Genomic DNA, 23453 nt, shown 5'->3' on the forward strand with positions numbered 1-23453 from the left:
GGGAGGGGGAGGGACACCAATCAAGGATCCTTTACCCTTTAAGCCAGGATCAAGAAGACTACTACTGGGCTTCCCTGGTGGCGCAGTGGTTGAGAGTCCGCGGTCCGGGAAGATCCCACATGCCGTGAGCCAAGGCCACGGAGCCTGTGCTCCGCAATGGGAGAAGCCACAACAGTGAGAGGCCCACGTACCGCAAAAAAAAGAAAGAGTACTACTTTTGCAAAATCTTTACTCAGACCATGGAAGAGGAAAATTACTTCAAGAGTGTATATGTTGTACAGACTTTTAAAGTAATTTAGAATCTGCTATATAATCTACAGCAATTGTTATACCGCCAAATGAATAAAACAACATACTGGTACAGCATTTTACTTTTGAAAAGTAAAATGAGCTACCCTCCCTCACCCCCAATCCCTGGCAACCCCTGATCTATTTTCTATAAGTTTTACCTTTCTAGAAGTCCATATAATTGGAATCATATATCATGGAGTCTTTTGTGTATGGATTCCTCACTAAGCATAGCGTTTTTAAGATCAATCCACATTACTGACTGTATCACTAGTTTGTTTCTTTATATTGCAAAGTATTATTTCATTGTATGGAGGTACCATAGTATGTTTATGCATTTATCAACTGATGGACATTTGGATTGTTTCCAGTGTTTGGCTATTATGAATTAAAGCTGCTATTAACATTCTACTACAAATTTTTTCTTATTCTAAATAAGAGTCCTTATCAGATATAATATTTTCTGCAGTTCATGATTTTCTCTTTCATTTTAAAAATGTCCTTTTTTTTTTTAAGGGAATTCCTTTATTTTTATTATTTATTTATTTATTTTTGGCTGTGTTGGGTCTTTGTTTCCGTGTGAGGGCTTTCTCCAGTTGCGGCAAGCAGGGGCCACTCTTCATCGTGGTACGCAGGCCTCTCACTATCGCAGCCTCTCTTGTTGCGGAGCACAGGCTCCAGATGCGCAGGCTCAGCAGTTGTGGCTCACGGGCCTAGTCGCTCGGCGGCATGTGGGATCTTCCCAGACCAGGGCTCGAACCCGTGTCCCCTGCATTGGCAGACAGATTCTCAACCACTGCGCCACCAGGGAAGCCCCTAACAGTGTCTTTTGAAAAGCAAAAGTTTTTAATTTTTATGAAGTTCATTTTCTCAATTCTATCTTTATGGATTGTGCTTTTGTATCCTATCCAAGAGATCTTTGCTTAACCCAAGATCTCAGCAACTTTTATTACTCCTTTCAAGTTAATTTTCAAGCACAGTATGAGTTAAAGGTCGATGAGTATTCTGTCGTTGTATAAAAGATTATCCTCTCCCTACTGAATTTACCTTGGCAATTCTGTTAAAAATCAGCTGACCTTATATGTGACTCTATTTCTTGACTATTGTGTTCCATTGATCTATGTCTCTCCTTAGACCAATACCACTGTCTTGATTACAGTAGTTTTATATATATTTTTTTTAATTTTATTTATTTATTTTTGGCTGTGTTGGGTCTTTGTTGCTGCGTGCGGGCTTTCCCTAGTTGCGGCGAGCGGGGGCAACTCTTCGTTGAGGTGTGCCGGCTTCTCACTGCAGTGGCTTCTCTTGTTGCGGAGCACGGGCTCTAGGTGCGCAGGCTTCAGTAGTTGTGGCGTGTGAGTTCAGTAGTTGTGGCTCACGGGCTCTAGAGCGCAGGCTCAGTAGTTGTGGCGCATGGGCTTAGTTGCTCCGTGGCATGTGGGATCTTCCCAGACCAGGGCTCGAACCCGTGTCCCCTGCATTGGCAGGCAGATTCTTACCAACTGTGCCACCACGGAAGCCCAGTAGCTTTATATTAATTGTTGAAGACAGGTTGTGTAAGAAACCCAATGTTCTTTCGCTTTTTCAAAATTGTTCAGATTTGGGGGTCTCCTTTGCATTTCATTATAAATTTTAGAATCAACTTATCAATTTCTACCAAAAAAGCCGTCTAACATTTTTACTGGGATCATACTGAATCTACAGATTAATGTGGAGAGAACTAAAATCTTAAAAAGATTGTGTCTTCTAATCCATAAACATGGTACATCTCTCCATTTCTTTAGGTATTCTTTAATTTCTCTCAGCAATCTGTGGTAGCTTTCAGCATACAAGTCTTGCATATATTTTGTTAAATTTATCACTAAGTTTCCATATTTTTTTACAATTGCAAATGGTAAGTTTTATTTCAACTTACCAACTGTTTGTTGCTGGTATATAGAAATAGTTAATTTTTCTATAATCACCTTGATTCCTGCAACCTTGAAAACTCAAGTACTGGTTCTAATACCTTTTTTATAAATTTCTAAGGATTTTCTACATAAATGGTCATGTTGCAAAGAGTTCGTTAAATGACTCTTGTGTGCATATGAGAGTTTAAGAATAATTTCTGTGAGAATGGCTAATTTAAACTGTACTCACTTCACCACCCTATGCCCTCTTAAGTACATCCAGAGCAGTACCTATATAAAAATCTAGGTTCAATATACAAGTTTATCACAAATTCACTTGTGGTAGCAGAATAATGGCCCCAAAGATGTCCAATTCCTGGATCTGTAAATATGTCACCTTCCACGGCAAAAGAAACTTTGCAGCAATAATTAAGGACACTGGTGTTCTCCTAAATTATCTAGGTAAAGTCATGCGATAGTGTTCTCCTGAATTATCTAGGTAAAGTCAATGTAATCACAGCAATGACAGAAGCAGAGAGGCAGAGAGAAAGGATCTGAAGATGACACCCTGAAGACGGAGGAAAGGCGTGAGGAGGCAAACATCTCAGGTGGCCTCTAGAAGCTGGAAAAGATAGGAAAACAGATTCTCCCCTACAAACTCCAGAAGAAACAGCTTTAATTTTAGCTCAGTAAGACTCATTCTGGACTCTAACCTCCAGAACTATAAGATGATAAATTTGTGTTGCTTTAAGTCACTTAGTTTGTGATAATTTCTAATATCAGCAACAGGAAATTAATATACCAGGAATGATCATTTCACTTCAATAAACACACTTCTGCTAGTTTTTTGGCACCGTGCACCATCACCACCCTACACTAAATGCAACTTTCAAGAGTAGAAATGCATGAACTAAAAAAAAATCTAGACCGTATTACTCAGCCAAAAAAAGAATGAAATATTGCCACTTGCAGCAACGTGGATGGACCTAGAGATTACACTTAGTGAAGTGAGTCAGACAAGGACAAATACATAACATCACTTATATGGGGAATCTGAAAAATAAAAAACACAAATTGGGAATTTCCTGGTGGTCCAGTGGTTAGGACTCGCGCTTTCAGTGCCGAGGACACAGTTTCAATCCCTGGTTGGGGAACTAAGATCCAACAAGCTGTGCGGTGCGGCCAAAAAATAAAATAATAACTAAAAAATAAAAAGTAGCACAAATGAATCTATATCGGAAACAGACTCAGAAACACAGAAAACAAGCATATGGTCACTGAAGAGTGGGGGAGGGACAAGTTAGAATTATGGGATTAACAGATACAAACCACTTTATATAAAATGGATAAAAAACAAGGATTTACTGTATAGCACAAGAATTAAATTCAACACCTTGTAATAACCTATAATGGAAAATAATCTGAAAAAATATACATATGTATAACTGAATCACTCTGCTGTACACCTGAAACTGACACAATACTGTAAACCAACTATACTTCAATTTTTTAAGAAAAAGTCCAGACTAAACCACAATTTTTTTATAGATTTTCTTATATTGGAAGATAAAGCTATCCTAAATACGATCTGCTACACAATTTTAAAAATTCCTTTTATTTTCTTTTTAAATTTGAGTTCAAGATGATCATTGGTCCTTGAAATGCACTCTTTACAAAAGATCAACGGCAGACATCTGACGGTCTGTCATCAATCACTCTTAGAAGCAATCACTTGGATCTCTTATAAAACGAAGACCAAAAGCTGTTGGGGAGAGGAGGATGTCGAAGAGAATAGAAGATTACTAGAAAGCTTATAATTCTCTCCCCTCTGGACCCTCAGAGTCCTCACGTTTACCACTCAAAATACATGTGAACAAGAAATAGCACATATTTCCAACAGCACCTCATCTAAAGCTCTGTTTTAAGTAAAATATTTTCAAAAAAATCATTTCTATATGATACTATAGCTAAATGCCATTCAGAGTTAACAAAACTCCACCTAACACCTTAGGCAAAAAATACTGACATTGATAAATGTACACAAGTAATTGAAAATGTAATATACCTATAGGTTTTTTCTTTAAAATGATGAATGAAAGCATGTCTTGGCTTTAGTAATTGACTGGAAGAGGGGGTATTTCTTTGATTTTACTCTACTCCAAGAAAGCATTAAAATGAAAACGTTCCACACAACAGGACCTCTCAACCAGTGAGGAATATTCCTGTTAGTTACATGATATGCCTTGAAATAATTAAAACTAATAACCAAGTAAATTTGCTCAGCAAGACCTAAGTCATCGGTGAAAAGTTTTTAAACAGTATAAAGGTTTGATCATGATCCAAAGTTCAATAAGACCCCAAACTATTTCATGCCCTCAATAATAATTATACACCCTCAATAATATAATTTTTTTAATTAACAATAATAGTAAATACTGACATAGAAGTGACCACAGGTAGGGAATTCAGGAAATAACACAGACCATGAGGGAGATGAAATAAATCTTTGCAGTAAGGCTTAACAAGGACAGGTTCACCAAGCAAGTTAGAGGCAAAGCTTGTTAAGACTCACACCTGGCTTTACTAAACACTGTCCACATTTGCATACATTTGGCAATAATCTCTCTGAGAAATACCTTAAGTCAGCTTGAAGGTGGTAATCTCTTCCCCAAAATAACCTCTTCTATCAAGAATTTCAACTGCAAAAGCATATGTTTTCTTTCAAGCAGGGAACATGCAGTTAACAACATACACTCTGGAGCTAGATCTCCTGGGTTCAAAATCTTGACTCTACAGTCCAGATTCCCACCTCTATCTCATCCCAGTAAAGTCGGAATTTCCCCTAACGCTCACACCTGCTCCTCTGGGCTGCACCCCCAGGCTGGGCTCTAGACCAAACTGAGATAAGCTGAGACGCCGACATGGTCTCTTAACATACTGGAGGAAAATACACACTATCAACTATGTTGGGAGGTTCCCAAGACCACCCTCAGGTTTGGTAATTCACTAAGAGGACTCACAAGACTCTACGTACAGTTGTATTCATGGCTGTGATTTATTACAGCAGAAGGCCACCAAGCATGGTGGCAAAAGGAAAAGGTACAAGGAGCGAAGTCACGGAGAAATCGGACACAGACGTGCAGGTGTCCCCTTCCAGTGGAGCTGCACTGAATATGCTTCTCAGCAATGAGTTCTCACAACAGGTGTGAAGTGTCACCAACCAGGGAAGCTCACTAGAGACTCCATGCCGAGGGATTTTGCCCAGGGGCTTGCCTACCACACATGCCATTTCCAGACTCCCAAAAGGAAGGCAGGTGTTCAGCATAAACCACACTATTTGTATGAAGAGTTTAGCCACAGTGACTGGCTTATCACTTAGGGTGGTGAGACCCTTCCCAAATCCAACCCCCCCCACCCCCCGGCCCGATGCCAGCCTTGCAATCAGTCCTGCTTCCAACAGACCAACAGATCCTTTAAAATGGACCTCATCTACCTGCTCTTTGATTCATTCCCAGCTCCTAGAAAAGTGCTTGAAATATATGGTAGCCACCAAAAAAATTTTAATGAAAAAATTCCTGGGACTTCCCTGGCAGTCCAATGATTAGGACTCCACGCTTCCACTGCAGGGGGCACGGGTTTGATCCTTGTTCGGGGAACTAAGACCCCACATGCTACACGGTGCAGCCAAAAAAAAAAAAAACTTCCTGGCTCTACCACTTCCAAGCTGTATGACCTTGGGAAAGTTACTTAAGTTCTGTGTGCCTCAGTTTCCTCACTTGTAAGACAGAATAATATTACCTACCTCAAAAGATTGTTTTGAGGATTTATTATACATGTTAATTAATACGTGTAAGATATATGATCACACCAGTGCCTGGCAAGAAGGAAGCACTATATAATTTATTTGTATATATGTAATATTATTTGTTTTTATTTGAACTTCCAACCTTACAGTTTTACCTTCTCCAAGTCACAGTGAGTTCTCCCCATATTAAATTTTTAATGAACCTATAATCTACAAATAGATTCGTATTTAACTGATCATTGTTTCATATCTATTGAGATGCCTAGCTACTTTGTGTGCCACATGCAAAACTTTTTAGCACGCGTGACAGTACCTGACATGATGCTTAATCTTTGCAGTGACCAGAAAATACTGACTTACCAACAAAATTTAAGTCTGTTAAATCAACTCTTTAAAGTGGTCAGAATGTAAGGCAGGCAACACTTTCGATAATAACTACAAATTAAACAAAATGGCCTCCAAGTTTCTTTGATCTTCTCCTATTGAGAAATGGAGAGAAAAATGAGTTGATCCTATCCAGGGAAAACACTAGCAGTAGCAGCAGGAGGAAAAGGGTTGAGTTTATAATGTGTCAATGTATAATTACAATATCAAATATCTGACTTTGCCTTATAGAAAGCATGGGTTCAAGTCTGTACAGGTCAGTAAGGGCAATATACGTATCTTGTACAGCAAGAATTAAGGAGATGTAAATTTACTTAATTACTGAAATCAAGTAGTGAAAGAACATTTTAATCTTTAAAAAAGACAAAGAAGTAGTATTGGGAGGAGAAAAGCAGGGGACCACATGCAGCCAAAGTTATAAACTGATGAGTCAGAGAGACCCGTGGTTTCCATCGCAGCTCCAACACCAGAACTCTGCACATCATCAAGGAAAACCTCGGGATCCACAAAATTAAACGAACAGACCCGTAAGGCTGAAGTTTAGCATTCTGGGGGAACTTTTAGATTGGCAGGTCTCTTTAGATGAATTATAATCACAGACTTCTGTTTACATGAATTTATCCTACAAGCATCAACATCATCATAAACACCTCAAGGTGAACTTTACTTTTTAATAAGAATTACTTTTTTTTTTTTTTTTTTGCGGTACGCGGGCCTCTCACTGTCGTGGCCTCTCCCGTTGCGGAGCACAGCCTCCGGACGCACAGGCTCAGCGGCCATGGCTCACGGGCCCCGCCGCTCCGCGGCATGTGGGATCTTCCCGGACCGGGGCACGAACCCATGTCCCCTGCATCGGCAGGTAGACTCTCAACCACTGCGTCACCAGGGAAGCCCGAGAATTGCTTTAAAATAGGTTTATATAAGAACTCTTAAGTATCAAACACTTAATGAAAAATGTTCCCCATCCTCAGCTACCCACAGTGGACTCTAGAACTGGGCCTCACAATCTCCATTTCACGCTTCTAATTTGTGAAGAGGCTAGAAAGCTAAAAGGCTCCCTTGAAGGCAAGGGACTGGATATCAATGAGGTCGGCCAGTGGTCTGCACGTGGAAGGCACAGCGCAGCAGAGGCCATCTTTCTACAGTCAGGGCAACCGACAAAAACATCTAACAGATACTGGCTGCAGCAGCCTCAGTCCTGGTTCTCCGATCAGTTCAGGGGGAGAAGCAGCACGGCAGTGGTGGCAGGGGCAACAGCGTGTGCCCTTGAAACCAGAAGTCCAGTAGTGGCTCCCTGACTTTTGTTCCTCCAGCCCTTTCAACGATGCCGTGAGCGGCCTCTTAATAGAAATTATATGACAGCTACGGTGGTTCTGTTTCCTGCCCTATGGTCTGACTTACGGTACATTCACATTAAGAGAGTTCAGGTCCTCTTACACTCTTGCCGGGACCACTGTTACAACCAGGTGACTTGCCAGCCAACTCTCACCACTCCAGCTCTTCCTCTGACCTGCCACCACCAAAGCTGAGCATACTTAAAAACACTTTACCTAAAAAAGGGTTGTACGGAAACCTCTCATGTGGTTTTATATACCTGACTGTGCCCTTTAATTCCTTCTCCACCTGGTAGATGAAGTCCCACCCACGTTCAGAGCCAGATCAAAGGAGACTGCTTCTGGGAGTCTTTCCCAACGGGTTGGTCTTCATGCCCAAATGTGCGCTCGCGTCCGCACACCTGCCGCCTGCCCTCAGCTCCGTGCTCATTCACATCCACTCTTTCAAATGATATTTGCTGAGTCGCATGAACTACTATATGTCACCCACTGTGCCAAGGGCTGGGCCTACAAGGCAAAACAAGACAGACGAGGTCTCTTCCCTCTTAAGCTACAACCCAACCCCTCATTTCCCAATAACTACCCAAATAATGTTTAATCACAATTGTGGTAAGTGTAATAAAGGACTCAGGGTGCGTCTCACATGTATAAGCGGAAGCCTCGCCTAACCTGGGAAGATCAAGGAGAATCCTTTCCCTTAAAGAGACATTTAAGCAGAAACTGGAAGATAGGTAAACTGACCAGGTAAAAACTTGTTAGAGAGCTTCCTAGGCAGAAGAAACATCATGTGCAAAGGCCCTGACACAGCATTCTAGGAGTTGTGAAGACAACCAAGGCACAAAAGTCAGGGTGCAAGGAGAAGAGCAGTCCAAAGTGGCAAGGGCGGCACTCCTCACAACCACTATTCTAACACTGGGCACACTGTTTTGGAATTATTCATGCGCAAAAATGCAGCCCCTACTAAAAAAGCTCCTTCAGGTCTTAGGAACACGTTCAGTCCTCTAATCCAATACAGCGCGCAGCAGTGTGTCCTCAAGTCAAGATGTCTGGAGTGAAGAAATGAGTGGGTGATCTGGGCCAAGAGCTTAACCTCTCCACACCAGGCAGTCTCTAGGGTTCAAACACCTTCTGCTTCTGACCCCCCAAAACTTAGACACATTTTCATGCCAACCCGTAAGTGCTCAGAATCAAAGCTAGCATTAACCACAAACGAAACTTTAAACGCTGAAAAGTAAACTTTTAAGTCGGCAAGGGTCTGGCTCCAAATCCTCACGGCTCCGTGAAGCGCCACCAACCGGCAAGCAACAGAATTGCTTTCAAACTCCCACAGAGCCCCAAACGAGGCCAGGGAGAGGAAGGGCAGTACCATCTACCTGTCCTATTCTCCAGTCTCTCAACAGATTTTCTAAGAGTAGGACCAAGAGCAGGAAACTGGCACCTATGCCATCCTTTTCTCCTTCCTTACCTCCCAAATACTATCAAAGCACACACTGGTGACTCAGTAAGAAAATTCCACAACCCAAATGACAGACTTCTGCTGGTTAGTAAAAGGCAACAGAATAGGGCGATCTCTAGCCCTAAACTTTAGCTCTGGTACAAAGAACTGTGGAGGAAGCATTCTTTTTAAGAAAGAAAATTGAATTAACTGGGAAGTGGCTTCAAAGTATATGAAAAGCTTGATATAGTTTATTAGGCAGTGAGGAGAACATCAATTCATATATACAATATGGAACTGCTTTACAATAACTGAGCTGTAAAATAAGACCTTTAGCATGTCTTTTAAAAGTACATATATGGGCTTCCCTGGTGGCACAGTGGTTGAGAGTCCGCCTGCCAATGCAGGGGACGTGGGTTCGTGCCCCGGTCCGGGAAGATCCCACATGCCGCAGAGCAGCTGGGCCCATGAGCCGTGGCCGCTGAGCCTGCGCGTCCAGAGCCTGTGCTCCACAGTGGGAGAGGCCACAACGGTGAGAGGCCCGCGTACCGCAAAAAAAAAAAAAACAACAATAGTACATATAATCAGAATTCCACTATCTACATGTACTGTGTCACCTGGCATACATAGTAATGGATCCAAAATCATGTAATAAGCCAAGAATTCCACTAAGAGAGCTCCCTAATGGAGCTGGATCACACCAAAGACTCAAAAACTTTACAAAATACATTTACTCATAGCAACTGCCCAATCATGTCATTTTTTTCAATTATGACAACTATGAAATCAAGTCTCATTCAACCAACAAGTAGTTTGAACCGTAATGTTTTCCCCTGAAGGATCAAGATAAAACAGTGAAATAATTTAGATCATTTTAAAACTATTCTAGATTTATCAGCAACAGGAAAAAGTGGTGACCTTTCTAAATCATGACTGTGGTGGTCACGCCTTTCACAGCACATCCTTGAGCACTTGGTACTACTCTCTTCTCTCCCACCTTCTCCACTTCTCAAACACAAACAAACCCACAAACAGAAGACCAAACAAAACTAAATAAAAAAGACATCTATTCAATACATATCTGCTGACCTCAGTGGCAATCCAACTAGTGAGCAAAACTAACGCTCCCTATGCCTCCGGTCAGAAGAAGTAACGTTTTGGTCCTAATTTGAGAAGTACCTGATTCTCCTTCTCCCACCCCAAAAAGAATAAATGGAAATGTCAACATGTGGTAAATAATGGCTTTTTTAAACCTATAAATTATTTTAGGAAGCATTAGTTAAAATCTGATTTTACAAAATACCTTTTGGCGGAAAGAAACTCGAACAAAAATTATTTTTGAATGATTTCTATACATAAAGGAAAGTAACTGCTGAAACTTATTCAACTTTTAATGAAGAGATGTAATGCTTACTAGCATCTCTATCTAACTATCCTACTTATTACTCAAAATGCATACTATAAAACCTCAGCTCCTTCCTTTTTCGGGCCTTTCGAAGGCCCATTTTCCAGGGTTTTACTAGTGCAGTGGTAAGTGAGCAACTGAGCCTCAGTACCGAACAGTATTCCCCGAAAACCACACACATAATCAATATCAGGTAAACAAATATTAGTGCAATAGTCAGGCGTTTCCAACTCATCACCTGAAAGGTAAATATAAGGTTGGTCCAATCGACCTACTAGGATATTGAAAAGTGCTCATCAAATGGTCCAGTTGCAGTCTGGCCACGGGACCTCCCAGTAGCCCAGGAGCTGTAGTAGAGGAACCTGCCGATGCTGTGTGGCTGTCTCATCAAACATTACCTGCCCACTGAGACGTGACTTGTTTGTACACTATCGAGGAAGAACAGGAAAGCTTCAGGAAAGGTCTAGGCCAAACAGTGCAGAAATCTTCAATGACGTTCCCAAAGGCTGACTGCTGCTCTGGAGAACCCCCGATCTATCACCAAACCAACCAAACCTACATATAAGCAAGATTTTACTGCCAAGCCGTAGGACAGGTTTGTTTTTAAAAAACTCTGAAACATTTTTCCCGTGAGATTACTTATAAGACATTAAATATACATCACATCTCCAAAGCCAAAACATACAGGCTAAAAATAGCGCCTCTATTTCAAAGGCTGAGGCAAAAGCCCTCCAACTGAACAAACTAAAATTAGGTTCTTCTCGTCTCTGCATCTTGAAACTGCACCTTTAACGTTTAAGGGGCATACAAACCAGTGTCCACATATATACTCCCCCCAGCTAGGTGGTCGGAGAGAATCGAATTAAAGGCTTCAGGAACAGAAGCCCAGCGTCCAAGAGACTCACATAATGAAATTCCTCCTGGTTCCGGCTAAAAGCCAGACTAGAACACACTACGGATGAATTCCGACCCTCATCGCCCGCCCAGGCTGCCGTACTCGGTGCGCTCCGACCACCGCACCGTCAGCCCTGCCCCGGGCGCCCAGCGCCGCAGCCCGAGCGCAGGACGCGGCCCGCCCGGCGGCCCCACCCGCAGAGGCACCTGCCCGGCCGCCCGCTCCGGCCGTGCCCGGGTCGCCGGGGCGTCGCTGAGGGGCCCCGACCCCGCCCCGAAGGCCACGCCGCGCTACCTTTAGCCTCGCAGTCGGCGCAGTACTTGTTGTCTTCCTCCCTCAGCAGCTTGGACAGGATGAGCTGGTGCTGCTCGTTCAGCTTCTGCGCCTTCTCCCGGCACGAGCGAGTCGCCATCGCGGCGGCGGGGCGGACGCGGGTGCGGGCCGCGCAGCTGGACACGCCGGGCGCCGCCGAGGCCGCGAGAACTCGGCCGTGAAGCGGCGGCGGCGGCTGGAACAGGAGGAGGGGCGGCAGCAGCGGCGACAGCGCCGACGTTAACCCGCCTCCTCACCCGGCCGGCTCCGCACCCACAGCCGAGCCGGCGAGGGGGAGGAGTCGGGGCCGAGGCTTCCGGGCGGCGCCGCCGGAAGGAAGGAACGGGCGCCGGCGCTCTGCGCATGCGCCGGGCCTCCCGGGAAACGGGCCAGACGGGTGCTTTCGTTCCGGGCCTGCGCCCACGTTGTTCCGGGAAGACGCGGCGTGCTGCCCGCGATGGGCTTCCCCGCTTTGCAGATACGGTTATCGCTGGGGGCCTCGGGTCCGACCCGCTAAAGGAAGACCTTTCCATGTGCTTCCTTGCCTCTGCTCTTGCGGCACGACATTGGAAAGGCAGAAATAATAAGTTATCGGGTGGATTCTTTCATGCATTCAACGTTTCTTCACGGGCACTTTGGAAACCGGCACCGGCCTAGAAGCTAGAGACCCGCATGGAATCAAATAGACAAAACCGCCTCTTACATTGTAGGGGATGTGACGTGTATTGAGGGCCAGCGTTGATTGATGATCATTCTGTGCCGCGAACTGTTAAGTCGTCTAATCCTTTTAACAGCCCTCTTGATAGTGTTTTCCTCGTGGTGCAGACGAGGACCGTGAGGCCCGGAGGAGTGAGGGCACGTGGCCAGGTTACAAGCTGCTGCTTGCAGGAGCTGAGGTTCAGACCCAAAGCAGTAAGGCCTTCCTCCCACAAGGAGGGGAGGGAGCGTGGCCGTGGCACCAAGGGCGCTGGGCCGTGACGCTTTAAGGAGAAGCTGGATCAACAGTGACCTTTAGTGCAAGAAGAAGAACACTAGGGAAAGAAGACACTCTTGATTGGAGCCCATAGCTGCCCAGTTCAGGCCCGTGGGATATGAACCCTGGGTGAGGGAGGGTGAAGGTTTTGGCGTGTTGTGGCTTATTAGCAATTTCTAACATGGGGCTTATGGGTCTTGCCTGTGGTGGGGCAGACGCTAAGAAAGGCCCTGGGCAGGAATCTGTGCATTATAGGGCCATTTCCTAGCCCAGGCCCTGCAGAAAGGTGACACCACTTCCCCCCACCCCGCCCCAGTGCTCACCTAGCCCCATTTCTGGCACAGAAAAATGTTTGTGGAATTACATTGAATGGTGATGGCAGTGCGGATGCCGAGTAAATGAACAAATTACAGCTTAAACTGCATGGCTCTAACAAATAGTAACTAGGAGGACATCAGGGTGAGTGCCAATAAACAGAAAAACACTCATGTGGGAGGTGGAAGTCAGGAGCCATGTCTTGAAGGCTGGCTTGATTTAGAAGGGGGCCAGGGAGGGAGATTCTGTGCAAGACCAGCAGACGCAGAAACATGAAGACTTCAAGTAGCTTGGAAAACAGATGCGAGGACAGGGTGCTACTTAGGATAAGTGAGAGACGAGGCCGGCTAAGTCAGGTGCAGCAGGATTGAAGGAGGCTTACCACACCAGACAAAGCAACCTGGCCTCGACGCAGTTCACAATAGAAAACCTATAGGTTCTTCAACTAGGAGAGTAGCATGGAGGAAAAGGGGGGAGGGTGTTTTGGGAAAGTCAGTCCAGCAGTAACCAGTTAACAAACATTATTTTTTAGTGTCTTTTCCGCCAGAAAATTCCCCCACTGCAAGGATTCAGAAAAGAAAGAAGAAAAAAAAGACAGGCTTACCACCAAGAAATGATCTACATGATGGATTGAAGGGGTACAGAAATGTCTAATAGAAATATGATGCATGCCACATATGTACTTTCAAATATTCTAGTAGCCACTTTAAAGATAGAAAGAGGAACAGGTGACATTAACTTTAATAGTACATTTTATTTATTCCAGTGTATCCAAAATACTATCATTTCAACATGTGAGTAATTTAAAAAATTATTAGTGAGATATTTTTACATTCTCTTTTTCATATTGTCTTCAAAATCCAGTGTGTATTCTACACTTACAGCTCCTTTCAACTTGGACTAGCTGTACTTCAGGGGTTCAGTGGCCACATGTGGCTGGTGGCTATATGATTGAACAGCCCTGCTCTAGCCGGTGAGCCCAGAGGCATGAAAAATCTAACTTCAGGTTGATTGCCTTTTACAGACGTAGTAAGAAGAACAGAAAAGAAAAGAAGAGACTGGTACCAAAAACAACTTTGCGTTCACATATCAACATTTATTAAACAACTTTTATTCAGTTCTCTGACCATCAGATGCTTACAGTCTATCTAGGGTGAGAGACAAACATGTGAATAGAAGAATGAAGAGCCACATTGTAGTCTGCAGCAAATCTAAAGTGCCCTGGGAGCCAAAGGAGCAGAACAGCAGGAGAGGAATTGGAAGAATTGGGGAAGGCTTCGCCAAGTACGTGATGCTTAAACTTGGTTTTAACAGATATAGGAAGTTTTCAAGTGAATAGCGGTAGAGAGGAGGAAAGGGGACAGTTCGAAACAAAATATGTATGGAAAGTGCACCGTCTGTGCTGGAAGCAGTGGGCCTGGGAGGGACAGTAACCTAGCATGTGAATGCAGGAAACGAATCAAGGTGAAGATGGGCCAGGAGGTTAAGAGCTTTGTAGCCAAACAACATAGTTGGAATTTTTCCCTCTGGGCTTACAGAGCCTCCAGAAGCATTTACACTGAGACCTGACTAGCTTTGTTTTCTGTAACGACAGTGGCAAGCTAGAGAACGTGGATGGGAGAAAATGTTATCAGGACAACAGATTACAGACCGGGTTGCAAAAACAGTCCAAAGAAGATATGCTGAGCCTATTTTAAGTAGCATAGAGTTTGGGAGAGACAGAATAAAATGTTGCTTCAAAATTAGAAGCATCAAGATTTGGCACCTGTTTGTAGGGGTCGAGAGGAAGCAGGTGAGAAAAACACTGAGGTTTCTAAGTCGGGAGACAGGTACACGGTAGTGCCGTTAAGCCAGCTCAAAATAGAAGGGACGGCACAGATTTGGGGTCGGAGGAGAAAAGTTATTTGCTTGAGGCTGTGTTCAGTTTAAGGTGTCCCTAGGTCTAATGGGACTCCGCATAGCTACTTCTAGAGCTCTGTCTAAAGAGAAGCTGGCGCTGGTCATTGGGTGTCATCTGTACTTAAATGGTAGTAGGAGCCGTAGGGTAGATGAGATTCCTTGGGAGAAAGAGTGTAGACAAAAGAGTCCCGGGACTTCCCTTGTGGCGCAGTGTTTAAGAATCTACCTGCCAGGGCTTCCCTGGTGGCGCAGTGGTTGAGAGTCCGCCTGCCAATGCAGGGGACGTGGGTTCGAGCCCTGGCCCAGGAGGATCCCACATGCCGCGGAGCAACTAAGCACATGTGCCACAACTGCTGAGCCTGCGCTCTGGAGCCCGTGAGCCACAACTACTGAGCCCGTGTGCCACAACTACTGAAGCCCGCACGCCTAGAGCCCGTGCTCCTCAACAGGGGAAGCCACTGCAATGAGAAGCCTGTGCACCACAACGAAGAGTGGCTCCCGCTCGCCGCAACTAGAGAAAGCCCGCGCGCAGCAACGAAAACCCAATGCAGCCAAAAATAAATAAATAAATAAATAAATAAAATTTATAAAAAAAAAAGAAAAAAGAATCTACCTACCAATGCAGGGGACACAGGTTCGATCCCTACTCCAGGAAGATCCCACATGCCGCGGAGTAAGTAAGCCTGTGCGCCACAACTACTGAGCCTGCACTCTGGAGCCCGTGAGCCACAACTACTGAGCCCACGTGCCACAACTACTGAAGCCCGCACGCCTAGAGCCCGTGCTCTGCAACAAGAGAAGCCACCGCAATGAGAAGCCTGCGCACTGCAACAAAGGGTAGCCCCCGCTCGCTGCAACTGGAGAAAGCCCGTGTGCAGCAACGAAGACCCAACACAGCCAAAAATAAATTTAAAAATAATAATAATTTTATTTTTTAAAAAAAGAGTCCCAAGGACAAAACGCTGGGGATGGCCAGCTAAATGAGTGGACAGAGAACGGTGAACCGTTGAAGAGAGAGGTGAAGTGCGGCCAGGAGGAGAACCAGAGGCCATGGGAGGAGGGGTTTCTGAGAAGTAAGGGTGCACACGAATGCCAGCTGCTCCGAAAAAGTCACTTATTTCAGTTTCAGGCAACACACACAGCATGGAGTTGCAGGTCTGTACCGTTCACTGTCTTCCTGCATAACTGGCCGTTAGCCAGGAACAAGAGAAGACAAGTGGTCTGCTGAGGCTCCCCAGGGGGCTGTGACTGCCTGGTGTTTCAACAAACTGTTGAGGTAGGGATGGAGATGGTTAGAAGGGAAAAGAAAGGAGAAGAAGATGTAGGTTCATGGGTAGGAAGCAGTGCTAGCATGAACCGTGGAGGGTGCAGGAAGTGAGGTGTCTGAGCTGAGTGTGGGGGCAGCCGAGTGACCACAGGCTCCTTGGGGCCAGAGGTGATCAGGCGTCCTTAGGAGATGGACGCTGACAGCCGGAGAAGACAGTGTCTATGACAGCTCTCAGGGAGGAACAGAACTGGTACTGATGGCGTCTAGGACGTCACGGTGTCTGTGGATGCTTGGTGGCTGGGGAGTGAGGTGAAGGTTTGTTTCTGCAGATTCTTAGAGAGGGGAGGTCCCTTTCAGCTCTAAAATTCTGTTTCCAGTTGGAGGAAAAAAATGCGAAACTATCTAGAGAGTCTGAACACCATGGAGCCAGTGTTCCACAGTAAAAGAGGGAAAGTGGCAGGGTGGGGAAGTGAATCTGGCTGGAGCACCATGGGCGAGAGGGAGCCGCGTGTGAGGTGCGGGTGGAGGGTCTGCTATGAGCCGTGAGGACGGGATGAGAGTAGTAAGAGCCACTGGGCACTGATAATCCCCACACCAACCATGGCGGTAAATCCTACCATCTCACTATGCGTACTGGGAAGCATCAGCCAGGATGGGCGAATTCACGCCGAGCAATAAATAACCCCCAAATCCTAATGACTGCAAACAACATGGTGATGCCACGTGTGACTCGGGTTGGCGGGAACTGTGCTCCTCACTCAGGGACCAGACGACTCTGTCATCTTTCAGGGAAAAGGCAAGACGGCAACTGTCTTACAGGCTTCTCCCCAGGAATGACATGTCTGCTTCCACTCTCAACTCACTGGCCAGCGCAAGCGCATGACCCCTCCTAATCCCAGGGGGACCAACAGTGCAAGCCTACCATGCACCTAGAAGGAAGAATGGAATTCTCACCGACCAGCCCAGAAAATGGGGCTCAGAGATGTTGAGTACTTTTTTGAAAGTCGCCTAGCTATTAAGTAGCATAACTGGCATGTGTGTTCCAGTCCTTTCTGGCATTAAGGCCCTGCTCTCTTCATAAGCTGTGCAACACACTCCCCTACCCACCCCCCAGGATGGAAACCAGTAGAACAAAGTTAGATCCAGCAACGATGAGAGTTAAAGAGAGGCCAAGTGTACTGAGGCCAGAGGAACACACACACACACGCACATGCACACGCACACACACGGCAATACATAAACACAACATAGACACCCACAAAGAGAGGAAAGACCACTTGGTGTATGGCAGAGAAAAGATACATGTATATATGTATACAAAATGAATATAGGGCAATAGAAATCAGAACCATAGTGGTCTGGGGAGGGAGCAGGGGTGGGGTGCACAGGTGGGAGTCTCTGGGGTGATGTAAATGTTTTGTATCTTAATCAGGGTGGTGGTGTAGGTAGTTATATACACAGGTGTTGTCAACACTCATTCAACTATATCCCTAAGAGCTCTACATTTTATTATACATAAATTATATCTCAATAGAAAGACTATTGAAAAAAGGGTATTGGGGGACTTTATACCATACGGAGCATAATTTGGTTTCATTTGTTCCCATTATTCTTGATTCTGTGCTGAGAATTTCCGCCTCTCCTTCCTTGAAACTCTGCTCTCAGCACTTCTACTCTGAGGAACTAGCACAAAGGTCCTACCCTGGCTCGTGGCCAGAGCTACAGACCTTGAAAGCCACTCCTGAGGGGCTCAGAGAATTTTCCAGGGTCTCTTTTCCATCACCCTCTTCACACCTTCCATCTCCTCTGGAGCCCTAGCTTCCAGCCAATCAGCTCCCACCCAGAATTTACATCTCAGCCTGGCCACTTTGCACTGGGAGCTCCTCTGACTGTTTGCTCGGCTCGTTAGACGCCCAAACAACCTTTCTTTCTCTCCATGGTGCTGCCTCTCGGGCATCTCCCTGTTCCCCGCCACCCCAGGTGCAGGTGTGGGCGAGCTGCCCTACCCCCTCGCCCAACCCAGACCCCCCAGACTCTGCAACCCAGCGGCCCTGGCTGGCTTCTCGGAAGAGGGGACCCTCCGTGGGCTTCAGGCCTCTCCCACCAGCTGCGTTCTACATCTCCAAGTGCCCACTGAGCACGTCCCCTGGGAGAGCCTGACTGCGTGCAGAAATCCGTGTCTTCAAATTCGGGCCCTGCCTTCCGCCTCCCTGCCTCTGAACTGGTGTCTCCATGAGCCCAGTCACCCAACTTCAGACCTCAGAGTCACCTTTGATCCATTCCAGGGAAAGGAAATGTCCAATGAATGACCTATGCACTTCATTTCTTTTTAAAAATGTCTCCCGTGATTCGGTTCATCAGCCCCTCGCACTCACATGGGCCTCTTTGTTTCCATTCTTTCCCTGACCCTAATTCACCCAAGGCCATTTTCTTAGACTCTGTAGACGTCACATCAAAGAGCAGGGTCATCAACTTTTCATCAGCTCCAGGCAGATAAAGTAGCCCGAAAGACCAAAAGTGCCCAAGGTACCAGCAGGTATATTGAGCATCCTTTCTTCCACCCATCCATTCATTATTCACCATTCCACAGAACTATTCTGAGCATCAACTATACGCTAGCCACTAGAGACATATCCCCGAGTAAAAAAGATACGCTTTCTCTTCTTAAGTACCTCACAGTCTAGTGGAGAGGACAGACAATAATCAAATAATGACACAAATAATGCTATGAAGGAAAGGAGCATAGTGCCACGAGGGCATGAAAAAGGGAGATTTGGCCCCCGTCGTGGAAATCTCCAAGCAAAGAGAGAACTGACTGACAACTAAAAGGTTAACAGGCACACATTCGCAGCAACATGGGTGGACCCAGAGGTGATCATACTCAGCGAAGGAAGTCAGACAGAGAGAGACAGACACCATGCGGTGTCCCTTACACGTGGAATCTAAAACAGGACACAAGTGAACTTATCTATGAAGCAGAAAACAGACTCACAGACTAGAGAACAGACTTGCGGTTGCCAAGGGGGAGGGGGTGGGGGAGGGAGGGCCTGGGAGTTTGGGGTGAGCGGATGTAAGCTAGTATCCATAGGATGCACAAACAGCAAGGTCCTGCTGTAGAGCACAGGGAGCTCTATTCAACGCCCTGTGATAAACCACAATGGAAAGGAATATTTGAGAACAGAATGTATGCATGTATAACTGAGTCACTTTGCTGTGCAGCAGAAATCGGCGGATCATTGTAAATCCACTCTACTTGAATAAAATAAATTTTTAGAAAAGATTAATAGGCATAGACGGGTGTCTGTGTTGGGGAGGGGTTGGAAACACGTAACAGCCATTGTTCCGGGAAGTGACAAAAGACATGTGGAGAGTATGAGACCATACGTGGCAGCATGGTGCCAAGCAAGGCTGGGGAACCAGCCAGGGAGCCTTGGGGGTGGTCGTGAAAGTGCAGGACTCAGGGCTCCGGCCACGGGGGAGCAGAGCTGACTCACAAAGTGAGCCGTTGCTGTTCCCGACCCACCGCTGTGGTCTCCGAGGCCAGGCTTCCCCCGGGCTGCTGCCCTGGACGGAGGAGGGGAGGGCGCCACTGTGAGCGCCCTCACCCCACTCTGTCGGAGGGTTAGCCGCGCACCCCATCTTCCCTAACACCCTCCCCTTTACTCTTTTTTTTTTTTTTTTTTTTGCGGTACACGGGCCTCTCACTGCTGTGGCCTCTCCCGTTGCGGAGCACAGGCTCCGGACGCGCAGGCTCAGCGGCCATGGCTCACGGGCCCAGCCGCTCCGCGGCATGTGGGATCCTCCCGGACCGGGGCACGAACCTGTGTCCCCTGCATCGGCAGGCGGACTCCCAACCACTGCGCCCCCAGGGAAGCCCCGTCCCCTTTACTCTTCACAGGCATTCTCCACAGTAAACATCTTTCACGTCTAATCCCATTTTAGCAGCTGCTTCTTGGAGAGCTCAGATTGACACAGCCTTTCTGGCCGCGACTGTCATTTCAGTCTTCATCCCAAGAGCTATAGGAAGTTATCGGAGTGTTTCAAACCCAGGACTGACGTGATCGGATTTATGTCTGAGAAGCAACCATTCCTGGCAGCAGGGGAGGGAGTAGACTGGAGGCACGGGGGCAGCAGTCAGCATCCTTGGCAGAGGTCTGGCTGGGGTGGTGATGACTGGTGGTTACGCGGATGGTCAGCGGTGGGTGGACTGGAGAAGCATTGAGAAGGTGAAATCAACGAGACCTAGCGACGCACAACAGGGGCAGGAAGGGAGAAGGAGGGATCAGGAACGACCCTGAAGTGAGTACGTTCTGGAGATGTAACATGCAACAACGAGATTCTAGCTAAGGATACTGTGTTGTCTGTTTGAAATTTGCTAAGCGGGTAGAACTTAAATGCGATCAGCACAAAAACGAAAGAGAGGAAGAGAGAAATTGGGAACTCCGTGAGGCGATGGATAGGTTAATGAGATTATGGTGCGTATTTCACAATGTATACATATAGCAAATCATCTAGTTGGACCCGTAAATATATACAATTTTAAATTGTTAATTATATCTCAAAGCTGGGGAGAGGGGGAGAATGACTGAGATTTCTGCCTTGAGCAGCTAGATTCACGGTATTATCCTGAGGAACCTAGAACGATGCCGTCTTTCCCACCAAGGCCAGTCTAAAGGAGTTCTCACCCGGGATACCACTTGGGCTTCACTCTTGCCACGACCTCTGCCAGAGACTCCTCCCTGCCTTCTCTGTCTCTGGCTGATTTCACCCGTCTTTCAGGCTCTTTCCAGCTGTCACGTGTTCGTTCGTTTTGGTCTCTCGGCCTGTAACACTCCCCCTCCCCCTCCTGCAGTCCTACAGCGACATCTAATCCTCACCTGGGTTTCCCCATGAAGCGTCCTTAGGTGGCTCCTGGCTTCATGGTGGTCAACCCTCAAAGGAAAGGCCTGCAAATGCATTTTGGTCCTAGCCTCTAACTTGAAACATTAAGGAAGGCACATCTGTGAAAACAAGAGGCCAGGGCTTCTGTGCTCTCTTGCCTCAGCCTGTAAAACCGTGTCCGATCATGTAGCGGAGTGACACTGACGGCGATGGGCCTGATTTCCAGCAGCGATAAAGACTCGTGTCCCCACGCAGCAGCCACAAGGTAACGCCATGGTTGGGGAAAGTCGTTTGACAAGCCAGCCGCCAAACAAGTGCTTCTTGATAGGTGATTTTTTAAATAAGAATAGATACGCTCCTAATCAACTTACAGTACCAATTAGTCCCTTGTCAAATCTCATAAATGGCTAGTCGACCTCAGTTTCGAAAAGGCCAGCTCTTCTGTGGGAAACTCATGGCAAGAAAAAGACAAAAACAAGTTTACTCCACCAAGCTATTTTCACGCGGGCTCCTGGTGAGACAGCAGGCATCTCAGGGATGCACACAACATAGAATTTTCTTCAGACCGATCTGAAGCTCTAATCAGAGCTTCAGCTCTGATGAACCTGTTGTTAAGCTGTTAACCTGTTAACAGCTCTAATCTAACCTGTTGTACAGTAAACGAATCCCAAATACGAGCAGGGCGTTTGCAAAGAGCTTTAACTCTTTCAAGTCTGCTGACCACAAAATAAATTTCCTGGAACAGCCAGCATGGTTAGACTGAGCTGAATAGAGAGAGAGAGAGACAGAGAGACAGAGAGAGACAGAGAGAGACAGAGACATTCCTAGTTAGAGTGGTCATTTGGGAAACTCTAAATGTGCTTCCAAATGACCTACTTACATTTAAATAGTTTGGAGGTGACAGAAACAGCTTATTATATCTGTCAGGGACCCTCTGATTAATTAATTCATCTATCATGCAATACCTGAATCTTTGCCTTTCTTCCCTGCTAAGAAATTCTCAGGCATTTCAATTGAGAGGCCGTATAACAGAAAATAAGTTCATAAAGGTAATTTCCTGTGAGGTTAGCCTTAGTGTTTTTTCACCTTCCAAGAATAATTTTTTTTTTACGCACAATGGTCTTAGTAACTAAGATTCAAATAGGTCAGTGGGTCACATTTTTCTGTGCTTGTTAAAAAGGGGGGAAAAGGAGCGACAGGCGGAGAAATGGAATATGATTAAATTTAGTTTAATTTTAGAAATATTTTAATTGCAATGAAATTTAATGAGGGATCTTCAGGTAGTTATATAAAATTACAAAACAAAGTTGAAAACAACCTAAATGGCCCACAATAGGTGAATGGATCAATCATGTGTGACAGAGCAACGCAAGGGGCAGTCATATAAATATTAAAATGATTTTTATGAAGAATTCATATAACACGTAAATATATGATCACAATTGCATTCTAATTCATTTGCTAGGAAATATCTGTAAGAAAACATATCAAAATGATAAGAGTAGTAAGCTTTGAAAGAAGGACCTCTGAGTAATCTTTTTCTCTATGTGACAAAATTTTCAAATTTTCAACAAAGAGCGTATGCCAATTTTATAATTTGGAAAATTCTACTTTTACAAACAAAACTACATTTTTAAAATTCACATTTTATAGATCATTTACTAAAACTAAATGTAATGAGTATAGTACCTAAAAGGCTTTACAGTTTACAGCATACTTTTACACTGATTCTCTGTCATCTACAGCAGATGAGATCCCAGCATACCACGGATTTCATATCGAGTCAAGCTAATTGTATTCCACTTTTTACAACATGATATGAAACCCAGCAAATGTTTTGGCAGAAATAGGATAATTCCCAAATGTAATTTTCTTTATGACTGGCCGTAAAATGAATAGTATAGCTGTAGTAAAAAAAAAAAAAAAAAAAAAAAACACCTTACAGAAATTATCATATTGAAAGTATTTTAAAGCCCTTGGACTTACTGATTCCCCAGCTGACATTTTAAACCTTTAAAACTCTCCCTGGAGCCAACACTCAGAATCCACCCTGCTTCTATTCCCCCACGACCCCCATTTTCTTGCCTCTAACTTTTCAGAAGGAAAAAAAGAAACCAAGTATATGAGGCCTGGACCCCCTCATCATCCCATCCTTATACCCAGGTTCAGCAACATGATTTGTAAGATTCAATACAAAATGAAAATGCAGGGCCCCTAATTTTAGAAAGCAAGGAAAGAAGTGCAGTTACAGGCACTAAAATATAAAGCTTTTTCCTTTAAAAATATTTTATGAATGACAATATATATTAGGAGTAATAGCGACAGGTGAATAAAAACATAAACTTAAATTGCAAAAAATAGTATCTTTGGT

At 45.3% G+C, this 23453-nt stretch overlaps 1 protein-coding gene across 4 annotated transcripts in view; it reads right to left on the bottom strand.

Moving 5' to 3' along the window:
* Positions 1-12057, bottom strand: part of SMAP1 (small ArfGAP 1) — a 150693-nt gene extending 138636 nt beyond the window's left edge. For 2 of the 4 annotated variants that reach the window (XM_027092993.1, XM_027093018.1), the window contains exon 1: positions 11730-12008. In XM_027092993.1, coding sequence (XP_026948794.1) covers positions 11730-11847 — 118 coding nt within the window. In that variant the 5' untranslated portion in view covers positions 11848-12008. Of the gene's footprint in view, positions 1-7960; positions 8087-11729 lie in introns of those variants that run through there. The other 2 variants (XM_027093001.1, XM_027093008.1) reach the window with 2 other exon arrangements.
* Between the last annotated feature and the right edge of the window lie 11396 nt (positions 12058-23453).

The sequence above is a fragment of the Aethalodelphis obliquidens genome, unplaced genomic scaffold, assembly GCF_003676395.1.
Source record: "Aethalodelphis obliquidens isolate GAN/ISIS:26980383/991018 unplaced genomic scaffold, ASM367639v1 scaffold3, whole genome shotgun sequence".
Taxonomy (NCBI): domain Eukaryota; kingdom Metazoa; phylum Chordata; class Mammalia; order Artiodactyla; family Delphinidae; genus Aethalodelphis; species Aethalodelphis obliquidens.